The following is a 16,170-nucleotide window of genomic DNA, read 5'->3' as shown; positions in this document are numbered from 1 at the left end:
ACCCAGAGACAGACATAGCACACCGCTTTCTAATGTGCAACTGGAGATGCTCACCTAAACATTCACAGGGGAACACTTGCATCTTTTAGCTGGGCATTTAATCAATACAAAGACACATACTACGTGTACAGAGTGTTTCAGATGCTCTCCTGGGAAAGCATCTGTGTGGATGCAGAAACACTGCCCAAGCCTTGAAGTCCAGGTAAGGAGAAGACAAAAACCTCTCCCCTGTTTCCTTTGCAGACCTAAGCATAAAATTAATATAATGTGTCTCTTTGGACTGATCTTTCTTTGTCTGAATCTTTATTTTCTATTTACCATCACTCAGAGGAATGGGAAATCTCCACTGAGGTTGTCTGGTGAGTAAAATTGGATTGTTAGTAGCTTTTCACGTTACCGTGATTTTCACAGTGTAGTCAAATCTCCACAAAGAGAGATTTCTTTGTCACAGAGTTGTTTGGTTTTTTTTCTTTTGCATTTATATATTTAGAAATTGCCATTGAATCTCTCAAGAAATAAACTGAGACATTATTTAGCTTTTGAAATCACACCATGATGAAGTGAATCTACAGAGGATTTTTTTGGCAGTCTATTTTTTGTTGCTGTAGCTCTCCTCAGTTAAAAACAGGGGAGTTTAACATACAGTTAAAAGTTGATGCTACAAGAATTCTGGTGCCTGAAATGAAGAGACAGAGGCTTTCATTCATTTTCTGGCTTTGCTAAGGGTAATATGCATCTTGACTCTTCTCATTTCAATACAGTTTGCAGCTGCATAGGATTTTGTCAAATTTCAAGTGTTTAAGCAGAAAATTTCCATGCTAGATATCTGCCTCAGGATAATTTTTTAAAGCCTTTGAGCAAAAATAGTTTATAGCTTTTTATACAGGGTGTTTTGGAAAGTGTGCTCTTTTTTCTTATGTTAAATGGTTTCCACCACCTTTCCTCCAAGAAGTTCAGGTACTTTGCAGGCTTTGGAAAAAGCATTTGAAAAATGAGGTTAAGGGGATTCCTCGTGTATATTCTCAGTGAAACCTCTGCTGGACTGAGGTGGCACAGGGGAGTAAATCACCTGTTCTAAATAACGAGGCAAGCATGAGCAAGATTTTTTGGGGAGAAGTGTTGAGGATCACTGGCAAAATAGATTCAAAGAATGAAATCGGCAGGAAGAAACTGTGCCTTGATGAGTAGTGTGCAAATTGATGTGGGAGGGAAAGGAAAGGAAAATGTGTCAGTATGGTTTGGGAGATACTAAAATAGCTAGAGGAGCTGAAGTGCAGAGCCTGGGACTAGCTGAGTACAGAGCTGAGAGCGAGAAGCAGTGGGGCTGCGTGGGAGGCTTGGAAGAAGAAGGAGAGACAGATCTGATGAGCTGGGCTCGGAAGTGTGGTTGGTGCGGGGGGCTGTGAGGCTGACTGAGGAGACTAAGGGAGGAGTCTGGCAGTGGGAGCCAGCAAAGAGCTGGCTCGTGCATGGGGAAGACTGAACAGCAGAATCGGGGTGAGATCTGATGGGCATTTGGGAAGCTGGAAGACAGGATTTGCTGGGCAAGCTGTCTGAGAACAATACGAGGATGGCTTTTGGAGGTGAGGTGAGGATTTGCTGGAGACTGGATGAAGATTTTGCCTGAGGAGTAGAAGCAGGGACTGGGGAAGAAGGGGTCACACCTGGGGTGGGGGCCAAGGGAAAAGCACTGGTGCCCATGCAAATTTATGTGCAGCAGGAGGGGAACTTAGTGTTGGAGAGCTGCTGGGGAGTGGGGTGCAAGGAAGGGGAACTGGGAGTAGCGGGAGAGGAAGGTTCTGAGCAGGCCATGCTGATGGTGGGAGCAGGGGAAGGAGGGATAAGCTGTGCTAGGGACCGTTCTCTTCCAGTGCCAGGAATGGCATCCCGCATGCCTGAGTCTCACCATTTTGTTGCTGTCAGCAGGTAAGTCTGACGAGCTTGGGTCTCGTCATTGTTGATGCTGGGTTTGTTCAGAAGATAACAACCCGCTGCCACTATTGGTTATTCCATTAGAGTGTGTATCATAAGGTCGGTCAAGGGAGCTAAATGATTCACCGCTGAAAATGATTTTTGTGCATGTTGTTATGATGCCACATGAATACATTTTTCGGTAGTTTTTCAACACTTTGTTTTTAAAGAAACAAGATATTCCGTACAACTCAGCACACTCAGTTCACAGGATGGATGTGCTCTTCAGATGCTCTATGGCTGTGCAGTAGGATCTCCACTATCCACAACAGATGAGGGAAGGTGTGCAGTGAATCAGGCGAGAGGTTTTAGGATGAGAGTTTGGGTTCTTTTTCTGCCAAAATATTCCCACATGGTGTGGGGTGTCCACCTTTTCAGAGACTCTCATTGACTGTCCATTCTCCATTTTCTGGGTACTGAGCAGGCTCTGGAAACCAGATTTGCAGATCTTTTCAGTATTCGTATCTGTAACTGAATCAGCAAGTCTATTTTGAACTTAGAGTGTACTGTAACGTTAAATACTCTGAAATGTCAGCTCTTTAGTTTCAAGACTGTGCTGCCAAAAGCCAGCAGATACTTCATCTTATACTCCCTATGATTTAGCTCATGCACCACTTTAATTCTACTGTTTCCTAACTTCTTCATATTTGATACTGCATGTGCCACGGTATGATGTAAAAACATGTTTCATAAAAACAGACTTTAAACATAATATTTCTGCTGAACAGCTTATCCTGTAATACAGAAGAGACCAGAAAGGAAAGGAAAAATAGGCCTAGATTCATGTAGGAAGAGAGAAGAATGCATACACACAGTTTGTCAGTAAGCGTCAGGATGTTTCAGGCGAAGAAGTTATTTCTGTAAAAGAGCAGGCACCAAAACACCGGTGTAAGGACTTGTATATGATTCCTGTACAGGAATCTTTGGGGGAGCATAAAAAAGAAAGAGTTGGGGGGAATGAGAGTAGAGGTATGGTTTTGGACAAAATGATGTTGGATCTTGAAAATGAGGGTCAAAATCTGGACTAGAATGACAGAAGAAGCTGGAGGAGATGGAAGCAAAAAGGAAAATAATTTAAGCAGAGACATTTTGTATGCACTGGAGTGTAAAAAGAGAAAGAGAGATCATGACTGTCATCAGTTATGGCAGAGGGAATACAAGAAGGATATAACAATGTAAACAGCAGCCAGACTGTTTCATTCCTGCAATGGCAGGAATGAATGAATCAAGTTTACACAGGGAGATAAAAAGCAGGAGGGGACAGAGAGGATGTCAGTTGAGACAAAGTGGGTAGACCTGAATGGCAAGAACAACATTGCTATTATTGACAGTAACTGAGAAGAGAAATATGGAAGGGAACTGTAAGACACATGAAAAGCAGAGAGTTAGTTATCAATATAACGAGAAAAGCAGAGGGATTTTGTGAGGCCCCATCTCCCATGAAACAAGCCTGGGTGGAGGTCATTCATTGCCACCGTGGTAGGCGTGCATCATGTTCGAAGTTTTTCTTCCATACTCCCTTTTCTCCCTTTCTTTCTCCTTTCCAAGTTTCTTAGGCTCATCTAGATTCCCTAAAAGAAAGTGGTGAAGGTTGCTCTCCCCTGATTGGTTTTGCAGTGGTTTAAATGGCAGTTGATACGTGTGTGGGATTTTGAATTACGTGTTTAGGCCCTACAGCTCATTACCAGGTAACCAAGCAGAGGGGGTGGACTTTGTTCTCCTATTATCTTTCAGACCCCGAGAGCACTAACAGGGCCCCGACTGTCCCTGCCCAGCCTCCTGGGGCTTCCCCCACCCTGCCCATGGCCCAGGACCCCATGTCAGCCCCCTGGGGCCATCGGTCGATGCCGCAGCAGGGCTGGTCTCCAGCTCCCCACAGCCCAGCCGAGCTAGGCCCACCCACAAGCCGATGTCACCGTGGCTCTGCGTGATGATCTGGTCTCTTGACTGAACCTGGCCACCACCTCCAGGTCTTCACCCTTCATGGGTGGTGATGGATCCAGGCTGGTGAGGCCCCTGCCACACTGGCCATGTGGTTATTGCACTTGGCTCCCAGTTCCCCATCCCAAAGGGAAGAGCTGTCCCTCACTGCTCCCTGACAATATCGATGGGAAGTGGCTATACTTACAAAATCAAAAGCCCATGGCCTTTCTGGCTACACCTACAGGAAGGAAAACAGAAACAAGTTTTATCACATAGTAGGGGTTGAGTTCCAGTGCGTGAGTGACTGTGGTGCATTTAATTTCATTACTCTTGTCGTGGTTTAACCCCAGCTGGCAAATAAGCACCACACAAGCTCGTAAAAGTGAGAAAACTCGTGGGTTGAGATAAAGACAGTTTAATAGGTAAAGCAAAAGCCACACGCGAGCAAAGCAAAACAAGGAATTCATTCACTACTTCCCATCGGCAGGCGGGGGGTTTCACTACTTCCCATCGGCAGGCAGGGGTTCAGCCATCTCCAGGAAAGCAGGGCTCCATCACACGTAACTGTGACTTGGGAAGACAAACGCCATCGCTCCGAACGTCCCCCCCTTCCTTCTTCTTCCCACAGCTTTACATGCTGAGCATGACGTCATATGGTATGGAATATCATTTTGGTCAGTTGGGGTCGGCTGTCCCAGCCATGTCCCCTCCCAACTCCTTGTGCACCCCCAGCCTCCTCGCTGGTGGGGTGGGATGAGGAGCAGAAAAGGCCTTGACTGTGTGTAAGCGCTGCTCAGCAGTAACGAAAACATCCCTGTGTTATCAACACTGTTTTCGGCACAAATCCCAAACGTGGCCCCATACTAGCTACTATGAAGAAAACTATATCCCAGCCAAAACCAGCGTAACTCTTAAATGTCTGTGGTAATTTATTGGATAGTTTTGCATATTCCTTTCTATACTCATTTCCTTGAATTTGTTCTTCTCCATCTTTACTGAATTATACTTTGCGTCTTTTCCACTCCCATTCTCAACCTCCCTTTCCCACAGCATCGTTTGAGCAGGCTACACAGCCTTTCTATTTCCCATGGCCCTGGCTCCGCCACTTTTCTTCACGTTGCTGCTCACACTCCCTTGCTGGGAGTTTTTCTGTCAGACTCTGTGCTGCCTTTTCCCATGTACTCTTTTTTCTCCTCACTTTGCTTCTTTTCATCCCCAAATTGGCTCTTCCTTTCACTTGCTCTTTTGTGGGCTGGTTGGTAACTGTTTTAGCACACTGGCAGCCTAACTGGTGTTGGCATCCCTGAAAAGGAGGATTTTAAGGAGTGATTTTAGGTGAAAAATGCAATAGCTCTGTAGGTGCTTCAGAAACTTCTTTCAAAAGGGGGGCAGCAGAGGAGAAAGCAGAAGCTATTTGTTTGTTAGCAGGGGCTAATGGGAGCAGGGGCTAGCAATATGAGTGATCAGAAAGTAAAGTTGAGCTTTTAATACTGCATGACAAATGACAGGTAAAGAAAAACCTTGGAAGGCAAGACAGGGAGATGACATGGGATGAAATAGAGAAGGAGAAGCTAAAAGACAGGCATAAGAAGGTGGTGTAATGAGAATAACAAGCAGTTTAATGATGGTGATGAGGAAAGTAGCACCGCAGTTGATGAGACCAGAAAGAAATCTGATGCAGTAATGGAGGGCTGAGATGACCACTGCAGGGAACAAGCGTTTTAGCTTGTGCCTGTGTTGGAAATTGTGACTTTGTACCTGCCTCACTTCTGTGAAGTGTGCTATTCTGTAGGACACCCCTGTCAGCTTCTCCCTCGGTAGCCCCCAGCCTAGCTCATATGTTGTCTCCCTACTGAGCCTGTACTCGTTCTCGCATAACACCTTTCAGCCCTTGCTGCTGCAAGTGAGATGATGTCAGACCCTGGGTCTTGTTGGCAAAATGACCCACATCAGATGGTTCTTCTAGCCCTTGGCTGTCTGCAGCCTGATGGAGTTTCCTAATCCACTTATGATTTTCCACTTAATGGAGCAGGCCAGCCTGCCTGCTGAGACTCCAGTTTCTGGGGTCTCCCTCCCTCCTGTCCATCCATAGCCATTTGTAAAGGAACAAGGGGGCTGCAGATTTGGGTGAGCAAGGGTCTTGCTTCTAAAGGCGCAATTCGCCCTGTTAGAACAGCATACTCAGAACTGCATCAAGCAAAGCTTGTTTTTCCTGTTCGTTTTTTATTCTGGCTATTCCTCTGGGGGTTTCTACACGTCATCCCCTCCTCACTTTCTATGTACCCATATAGATATCAGTATGTATGTATTTGCAGTTGTCTTTTTGAAGGGCTTAAGTACAGAATGGGGCTCAGCCACTGAGAATGTTATCTGTTTCCAGAGATTTTCCCTACCTTCCACTGAGCTGCCCTGCTGGTACCTTTTTATACTTCTGGCTTCAAATGTATCAGGAACACAAATAAGTATTGTTGTAATGTCATTCTTTTAATCTGGAAAGTCCCACTTATCGTCAAGTAGGGTGCAGAGGATCACCCCATATGCTCAGCTGTGACGAAGGTCTGTCTTTACAAAAAATTAGCTTGAGACACACCTTTGTAAGTTTATCACCAGGAGACTTTAAATCTTTATCAACCTACTTAGTTTTCTTGGAGCAAATAATATGCCAGTGTAACTGATATTAATGTGTTTCTGAACTACACGTATGTGTGTGTATATATATGTACACATGCATATAGTTCAGAAATATATATACTTATATACACACACATGACTGTGTGTACTTGTATTTCTGTACTCAGGTAATAGGTGCCATACATAAAGACCTAACATCATTCAACATTTCCAGTTATAGACCTTCTAATTGTTTATAAAAGTATCAAAATATTTTTTTTCAGACTGATTTTTTTAGTACTTCTTTAAAAACTGCAGATTTTTCAATTCAGTTCCACGAGAAGGATTAGAGAATGCTATACTATGAACCATTGTTTTAGCAGTTCAAGGACAAAACGATATACCAGTGATACCCGTTAAAGGCAACGCAATCTAATCCTTCGGTGCCTGTGCTAGGAATAAACCTGCATGGCAGGAGGGAGAACTTCAATCTGAGTGTGATGTGCTGGGTCATGTACTCACACGAGTTTATCATTAAAACATCTTTGGACTGTCTAAATATCTCCTAATTGAAAGAGTACTAGAGATTCTATATCAGACCTTGTTTTGGTCAGGGAAAAGGAACTCATTACAAAACCCGAAGTTGGTGGTTGGATAAATGTGAGTGGTTGTGGTGTAGCTACATATGGTATGACCAGTGAAAGTCCAGACTGCTAACAGACATATGGGGTGGTTGCAGAAGGTCTAGTATCACAAAACGGAAAGCAAGTATCAGATAAATGAACCAAGAGGAAGCAATTTAACAGAAAAAATTATCCGATAACTCAGGCATATGAAAGTTTTGTGAGCGCCCTGGAAAAGTACAATCTTGTCATTGAGATAGAGAGCTCTACTGCGTCAAATGATCTAGCCTGACATACAGGGGATGTGCAAGTAGGTTGCCAGCCACTCCTCCATACGCAGTATAGCATATAGAAAAGGGGGATGTTGAAAGTAATTAAAAGCAGAAAATCGTCATAAATTTCTTGAAGGAAACAGAAGGATGGAAAGAGTATTTTAGGTCAGCAAACTTGAGAACGAAGATATGAACAACGTGATACAACTTTTTTTGGTTTTGTTATGAGGATTGTGTCTATCGGGGAGAAAAGAATCTTAACAATGGATTAGTAGAGGGAAATGATAGAATCATCAGTAATGCAAAGAAGGTTGGAATTCAATAAATATTTCTCATTTTATGAGGGCTTCAGGCCTTTTTCCCATCTCGCATGCACATGAGATGATTGGCATTGCTTTTGCCAATAATCTGTTCCCTATTTGCTACCACTCTTGGCTTGAGCAATTGCTCTGGTTGCTCTCTCATAGAAACATTGTATTATGTTATAGGAAATGGATCTCACCAAACTGAATTACTATTTTTGTTTGGGTTTGGTTGATTAAGGTAATAACATTGATATAGTGCATTTAGAATTCTATAAAGCATTTGACTTGACACTGCAGCATGTTTTGGCTAAGAAGCTAGAAAGCCATCAAATCAGCTGGACACACATGGAAGGAATTAAACACTAGTTAACTGATAGGCTTCAAAAAAATCTAATCATGTGATAGAAATGCTTCTGAACAGGTTCTGCAAGAAAGGGTTCTGTGAGGATCATTCCTCTTACTGCCTGGTTTACTGTTTAGTAATGTCCAAGAAAGAGTCATAAAATGATTTCTGATGAAATCTGCAGAATCCAGTAAGACAAGCAGAGTTGAAAATATTAAGCCATAGCTACGTATGTGATCTGAAGAACAAACAAAAACCAACAGTGCAGTGTAAAGCTGTTGTTTAAAAAATTTTATGCTTCATTAAAAATAAAAAAATAAATGAAAAAATCCACAAAACCCCCACAACCATGTGTAACAAGAACAAAACAGAATAATGCCCTATATATAGTCTTTAGTATTTTCTCCTCTCTTTGGAGATATGTTAGTTCCAAAGAGACATTTAGATCTCTGACTCCTTGCTGTGTTACTTTTCACTAGAAGACATTTCTGCCTTTTTTTGAGTCTTATGGTACTGTCTTTCCACCTTGCCTGTGCGAGCCCATTCTGCTGCCCTTTGGTTACAGCAGAACTAGAGTATTTATTACGGAGTTGTTGTGTTAATAGATTCACCACACCTTGACTGAGGAATGCCTTGTAGTTACCCAGTCACCTTAAATCACACTTAATTCAAGGTAGGATGAGGTAAAATGCAAATAGAAGTATTAATTCATTACATCTAAAATAGACAACACAATTACAAGAATCTGGAAAAGACATAGGTGAAGAAATAGAAGAAAAAGTTCATCTGATCTACTGACACTGAATGTATCGCAAAGGTGTTTTTTGTTTTGGATTTTTTCCCCCCTTTTTCATTTCCAGGTGACTTGTCCCCCTTCTGGCAAAATGGCTCTCAGAATTTTCTTTCCTCCTATTCCTCAGATTGCTCTTAGGTGATTTTCATCGTTGGAACCTTGCATTACACAGAACTCCGTATTGGGATCTCCCATGAAGAAAACGTCTTCAGAAGAAGCCTTTGGACTTCACCTTCAGGTACTTCTCCGAATTGTCATGTTGACCTCTCTTGTTGATGGACGGTTTTAGCTCTTACAGCCAGTCTGCACTTTGAAGCTTTCTAAGGGGTCCAGACAGATTTCATCTGTCACCTTGGAGCTTGTTCTATCCCTCCTTATGGTCTGAGCGTTCTTCTGAATTAAAATAAGGATTCTTTTGCTTCCACAAATATGCAAATGTCTTAGAAGAGGAGTTGTCTCCTGTGTTTGACTAGCTCAGAAACATCTTCTTTCCCTCAAGGAGGCAAGTCTCTTCCATTTCCCTCTCGTGACTCATTGACATGTTTCAACGTGAAATGTGTCTTATGGCAGACCTTTTATTCTGTCCCAGTAATTTAATTAACAAATATATATGATACAAGTATCTAAATAGGGTAAATTAATCTAGTTCATTTTCTGATTCCTGAGACAGGTATGATAACAATAACTACCCTGAGGTGGCAGCATTTAAAGTAAATGAAGCCCAACCTCTTTTTCCTAAGCATACCCTAACAAGGAGTCCCTGTACAGAATTATTTAGTGTCATATTTATTTTAATTTCTACATGGTGTGAAATTGTGTCTTCGAACCACTTCTGAAAAAGAATAAAAAGTGATCACTCAATCTTGGACCTCATGAGATCAATGAACAATCTGACTGACTTCAGCTGGCCTTGAAAACAGCCTTTGATTCATTAGAAGTCAATAGATCGCACAGTGAAGGGAGAATTGACAAAAAAGGGAGAAGTGAAAAAAAGGTTAAAGGCCAAAGATCAACACATATTTTTTCTTGTAGCCTTTATAATGGTCTTATGCAGCCAAGAAAATGCAAAAATATTGGCTAAATGCCATCATGTGTAAAATACTGGATTCACTTGAATGAGTATTGTAACAGTTTAATGTAAACACAAGTAAATTGTTAATATATGTGACTGCAGATTTGTTCATAATGATGTTTACAGGTCAGAGACAGTGAACAGTCATCTCTCTCCATTTCTCAGGTCATGCCTACACTAAGAGAGATTTAATAATTAGTAATGCTGTTAACTGTATGAGTTTGAAGATATCCTGGTAAAGATGTGTGATATAATAATAATCCGTCAGCCCTGAAAGGAAAAAGCCTTGTGTGCAAGTACATTTTCAGCAATTTAACTAGTGCTGCCTCTATTGCTGTCTCAGAACACACAGGAAACTGGTTTCCATTATGGCAGCTGGGGTTTATGTACATCCACATGGGGGGATGGAGGGGACGCGCGGCAGGGGACACCACACATAACTTCCAGAGTGGTCCTGTTGTATCTTTGTAAAAACAAAACAAAAAGAAGTTGAAGTTACATCCTCAAAAAATCCAGGCAAAGATGTTTTTATTGCCAGCAGGTTCAAGGTGAAAAATCAAAAAGCGGAAAAGGAAGACAGTGTTGCTTGACTTTTTTGATGGTGCAAACTTCATGGGAGAGAAATAGAATGTAATGTTTGCCAGTAGTTATGGTTTTGCACTTAATTTTGCTACTTCGAATAAAAAGGGATGAAAAACACACTGATGAAGAGCTTTCTAATGGGGGCAACCCAGTAAGATTGCACAGAGGACTTAGCTCTCTCTCCAGGAAGCGCAAAGGAACAGAACGAGTGAGCACAGGAGAGGGAGTACGTTGATTGTTGGACTGCATTGGCCTTCCCTCCTTTTATCTGTGAACATGGAACATCTCCTTTTCTGTTGTTTCCTCTGCTGCTTCTGTATGCTTCCTGCCATAGTGAACTATTTTGGGGCCCTTACGCTGCAGCAACGGCAGCAAACCTATATACACTGCAGTGTCTTTGGGAGAGAAAGAACGGGAGAACTAATCTATCGTTACTGGTTAGGATTCTCTGCTGGAATGTGGAAAAGTTTCTCCTGCACTGAATACTGATTTATTTGTACAAAGTGGAAAGCTTCAGGGCCAGAGATGGGAAGAACCGCAACCTGAATGCGACATTGGCTTGCGGATAGGCCTGTTGCAGGTTACAGAAAACTTTGTACTCCCAGACTCCAAGAAGTACGGTTATTTAAAAAACCATACATCTCTCTAATCCTAAATGAGGTTATTGTTACACAATGTGAAGGGATAGATGAGTTTACTTGGCAGGAACACCAGCTTTAAATGAGGAGAAGGGAGGAGTATTTGCTCATACACAGTTCATTGTTCTGAGAAAGGGGGGAATTTTGTAATACTTTGAAATGGTCATATTGTTTGTCTGTTTAGTTTAACAGTATAATTGTGGTGAGTCTTTTTCATAGGAGAATTTTTACTTGTTAGCAAAGCCTGTTTTTACAGGGCTTGAAAGGTCTTTCTGTTATCGTAAATTCTGTAAGAGAATACCATGTTATCTTTGTTATATCAGCCATACAAAATGTAACTTGTATTATCTTTCTTTGTTTTATCTTTCTTTGTTCACAGAAAGGCAGGTTCCCACTTTAGAGATCACATCATCCTCCTTCTGGGAAAATAATATGAATCAGAAGGTGTTAGTTTTCCTTCTCCCAAATTTTATTTTTGGGATATTTCTTTTTGGGTTTTTCTGTAAGAGACAAAAGGACCTAACAGGTGAGTAAAGAATTTACCAACAGAAAGACTTAATGTTTTCTAGAACCAGGGAAACCTTTCCCAAATGTGTTAAAAAGTAACTATGGAGCCTAAGTGATAAACAATACTATGAAAATACCCAAGGCCCTGTCACTGTGATAGCTATCTTAGCAATTTATGAGAGGAAGAACACTACAAAAAACAGTTGACATTAGAAGTGTTAGAACATCTATCTTGCTTAGAGTAATATTGCTAACACGTTGAAAGTTTTCATTTTAACAAACTTTTCACTAAGCAGAATAATTTATTGCATGTTTGCCATAATGGAGTCTGGTAAACAAAAATTTGATTTTAGCATCTTCGTTAGTTTTTGTACTCAGGGAGATAGATTCAGTGCTATGGTTGTCACAAAGAAAGAGACTTATATAAGTCTGTTTCACACTAATAGTTTAAACTTCTTCCTTGGCTGCAGGTGCATTTCCAGATCCCACTGAAGATTGGCTGGCAATTCAAAATGATCGCAAAAGCACACTGGCTTCTGTCTGCCTGAAGAACAACCTTCTTAAGTTAAGAAGCAAATTGGATTCTCACGTTGCAAATCAGCTCTTTGTGGAGCACAAACACAAATTTATCTACTGTGAGGTGCCCAAGGTAGGCTGCTCCAATTGGAAGAGAACTATTTTTCTTCTCCAAGCAGACTTGAATGCAGAAGCTTCTGAAATTGAGCATGACCACATCCACCAAACCTCGCTGATCAAAAAGCTGGTGACTTACCCTCCTGCCATACAAAAGGAATTTCTGAACAATTACACCAAAGTGATGTTCACCAGACATCCCTTGGAACGGCTGGTTTCAGCTTACAGAGACAAACTTTTGCACTCTGAGCCATTCTACAGTATCACTGTTGCTAATGAGATTAGGGCGATGTTCAGGAAAAACAAAAATTCTTCTGAAAAAGTGAGTTTCCAGGAGTTTGTCAACTTCATTATAGCAAAACCACCAAATTCTCTTGACATTCACTGGAAACCAATGTTTCTGCTCTGTGATCCTTGCAACATCCACTATGATATTCTGGGCAAGTATGAAACTGTTGGGTTAGATTCTGAGCATGTTCTGAAGGTCATTGGAGCACCAGAGAGCCTGCACTACCCCAGCTTGAAGAGGTATGGCTCAGAGAAACGAACTAATGGTGATATCACCTTGGAGTATCTCAGACAACTGAACTCAGAACAAATTGAGAAGATCACAAAATTGTATCAAATGGATTTTTTCTTGTTCAACTATACTATGAAATATGAGGATTATTTTTCCCTGAATGACTAATGTAGGTTAAACAAAGAACAGTTTCCTTTGTACAAAATGGGCTGAACTTGTCCTCACAGGTGCTTGATAGATGGGATGGTGACTGCTGCTGAGATTTTACTGGTGTTTGGAGACATGGTTTATCATCCCAAGCACTCTTATAACAAATCCCTGCCATGATCTGTTGTACTGTACAGTACTCTACCTATATGAAATTATTGTCTTCCTGTTGATCATTAATGGCATATGTTTGTTTCATGAAGACTTTATAAATGATAGATTTTGGTCTGTTGGTAGGAAATAGGGGAAGGATGAAGAACGTTGTTTTTCACAATGAATATTTTTAGAATATATAAGAAGCAATAAATAATCTGCTTTAGAGTCAAACCACTCTCTGTCTGCAAGAGCCCTAATCATGAATCCTGTAGGAAAGGAGCAAGTAACTTCAGATGCTTGAAGCTGCATTACGCAGAACTTAATGCCTGATTATATTCCCTGCTGGCAGTACTCTCACCACAGCCCACCAGCCTCATCCCTCAAGCAGTATAGTTGGCAGTAGTACTGCCAGGGTTTCCCTCATATGTCTTCAAAATCTTCTGATGAGCAGGTCTGGTGTTCATGGTGACTTTGCAAACTCTTTCCACCACCTTTGTAAGCATTACGGTCTGATTTAAGAGGGAAGGTCTGAAAAATGTATCTTTTTTTAGAGAAGTAGTTAGAGGTACCTTCTAAACTGTACAACTGGGGTGGTGCAGGATCTAAAATCTCCGTGGAAAGGTGACTCTCATTTATTCTCCAAAAGCACTTACCACCCAGTCAACTGACTGGCCGGCCAGCAGAGGGGGGACAATGTTTGGGCTTTCCCCGTTTGTGCCTTCTGGAGCCCATGAGCCCTTAGGACTCACCTGAGCATAGCACTTAGGTGGAGCTGGGTAACCTCAGATAATACATTTGTTCTACCTGTTGCTTTCTCACCTCACAGGAGATTGAGTGCAAATAAATTGTAGCGTTATGGTGAGGGGAGCAATGAAGCATGTGGGAGAAGTAACTCAAACCATTATCCACTTATATTCCTAGGTGGCTTTGGTTTTAGATGACTGAGGGGTCTATAACTGCTACTATATTAAGTATGAGACTTGCCCCAATTTTTGAAATTTATTGCCTAGTCACATTGAAAATTAATTTGTGACCATATTAATTGTAGCAAGTTGTAGAAACTAGTAGTGAGTATTAGCACCACCTTTAGGGGATGTCAGTCTCTCAGGAGCTAACTTGGAAATCTCTCAAATGCACTTAGTTCTTATCAGCTATATCTGCAAATGTGCAAAGGCTGGCAGGCTAGTCTTGGATCCAAAGTTGGCTCACAGCTTCTCATTACATAGAAAAGGACAGGGACAAAATAACTTAATCACACTGCAGCCACCAATCTGTATAGCCATTGCTGCCAGCAGCATGGCTAAGGGAGAGGGAAAAGGGGACTGAGAAGAATGGATGCAATGGGATTTGAGTCATGAGGGTTATGAAGAGAGCTCCCAGTGCAGGGAGTAGGAAGCAGGGATGGTCTACTCCAGAGGGAAGATGCAGTGATATATTGGATATCAGCTGGAGACACTGGTGAGACCATGGTGACAGGAGGAGGCAAAGGAAGATCTCTGCATCCCTCCTTGACAGCAGATGGTACACAAAGCCAGGACTACCGTTCAGTACATCTGGCAGCTCTTGCATGGCTGACTATTCCATAAATGGGGCAGCTTTGGCACAGGGAGAGATCCAAAGTGAGAAGACCAAGCAAGAACAGCAAAACATTTTTTTTTTTTTTTTAAAATAGCTTGTGATTTTATGTGGAGTGATTCATGGTTCTGGATCTTACCCTCACCACCACCATATTTGGTGTCCCCACAGTCCTACTATCCCCCGACGCTGGATTGCTCATGCCGCCCTGGCAATTCTGTAGTTCATGTGGATTTTTTTTTAATTTTTTAACTGTGCTGAGGCAGAGGAAGCTGGAAATGACTCACATCAAAGTTAAGGCTATGCAGAGGGATGCAGTCTCTCTCTCTCTCTTTCCTGAATCAGAGCCATCTCCAGCTATGTCCTTCTCCTACTTTCTTTGCCAGACCATGCAGAGGAAGAGGGGAATAAGATTTGCTTCATAACTTGCTTCTACATGACAGATCCCTCCAGAGCTATAAGCTTCAGCAAAGATACTTTAATTTTCTGGCACCATCAGCCAGCCTAGGAAGACTCTGAAGAAACGATGTGACAGAATTTGATAAGTGTCTTTGCTACCAGCACTCTAGTGTTAACACTCCCCTCCAGTTTCTTGCTGTTAGATTAGTAGCTTTCTATTCTTATTTCCTCTTTCACACAGGATCACCTATTCTTCCTACAGTGGTGACAGAAAACGGATGGCTAATTCATTCATCACAAGCACTAGTCAGTAACAGAAGGCTATCTATTGATGCAGAAAAATCTCTGTAGCTATTGATGACGGACCTTCAGATTTGACATTTGCCTATAGGAAACTGTAAGTAGCACATTGCCTGGAACCACTGGCGGCCATCATGCTGTTTAGCTGGTGTGGGTCTCAACACAAAAAACTGCAGAGGACATGTGTGTGCATGTGTGCACATCTAACAACGGTTTTAGGAAGCAGTGTCATACAAGAATGGTGTAAGTTGTGCATTACCAACGCTAACAAAATTAGAATAATGGGTTGATATCTGTTGGAAAATAGAAAAAATGGACATTACATTATAAAGGATCTTTGTAACATTCCCCTGCAGGCATCTTTTAATGCTCAATCCAATTTACTGCATTTCCTTTTCTGTGAGCTTGAGAATACTCCGTAACACCCCCCCGACCCAAGAGCTGCTATGCAGTGGTGCAGTATGTGGGAGCTCTGCAATATGTTTCAGAGCTAATGAAAACAACGGCGACTTGTTATATGTTGTAAAAAGTTTTCACAGCTTGCGAAGATGGGCATGGAAGTTTGGGCTGAACTCAAAAAATGAGCCTGCAGGAGATAATTCCAAGGTCTTTAGTACTTGCATTGAGTTGCATTTTTTAGCAATAGCTGTCAAGTGGCAATGCTTGCAGAAAACTCGGGTTTCCTAACGTGAGCGAGTGCCCATTGCCAAGAGCAGAGTGGGGACTGTACCACCTTGTTTATTCTCCAGGTCAACCCCAAGGCTCATTCCACTCGACAGCATTGTAAGTTCGCCAACGAAA

At 41.9% G+C, this 16,170-nt stretch overlaps 1 protein-coding gene across 1 annotated transcript; it reads left to right on the top strand.

Annotated features, from left to right (window-relative positions):
- The first annotated feature begins 1,508 nt into the window (after positions 1–1,508).
- LOC104072421 (carbohydrate sulfotransferase 9-like) lies at positions 1,509–13,179 on the top strand. Its single transcript, XM_009583121.1, has 4 exons — positions 1,509–1,583; positions 8,968–9,078; positions 11,512–11,658; positions 12,110–13,179. Exons 3-4 carry the CDS (start codon positions 11,565–11,567, stop codon positions 12,958–12,960), a joined length of 945 nt encoding a protein of 314 aa, XP_009581416.1. The 5' UTR covers positions 1,509–1,583; positions 8,968–9,078; positions 11,512–11,564; the 3' UTR covers positions 12,961–13,179.
- Positions 13,180–16,170: the final 2,991 nt, after the last annotated feature.

Source organism: Fulmarus glacialis, unplaced genomic scaffold (assembly GCF_000690835.1).
Source record: "Fulmarus glacialis isolate BGI_N327 unplaced genomic scaffold, ASM69083v1 scaffold1708, whole genome shotgun sequence".
NCBI classification, from domain to species: Eukaryota; Metazoa; Chordata; class Aves; order Procellariiformes; family Procellariidae; genus Fulmarus; species Fulmarus glacialis.
This window is presented reverse-complemented; position numbering and strand designations above follow the sequence as displayed.

Bases quoted from the DNA above. Each gene is read 5' to 3' on its own strand.
- LOC104072421 (XM_009583121.1), top strand. From the start codon at position 11,565: ATGAATCAGAAGGTGTTAGTTTTCCTTCTCCCAAATTTTATTTTTGGG. The intron at 11,659-12,109 runs GTGAGTAAAGAA...CCTTGGCTGCAG, and splicing joins GAGACAAAAGGACCTAACAG to GTGCATTTCCAGATCCCACT.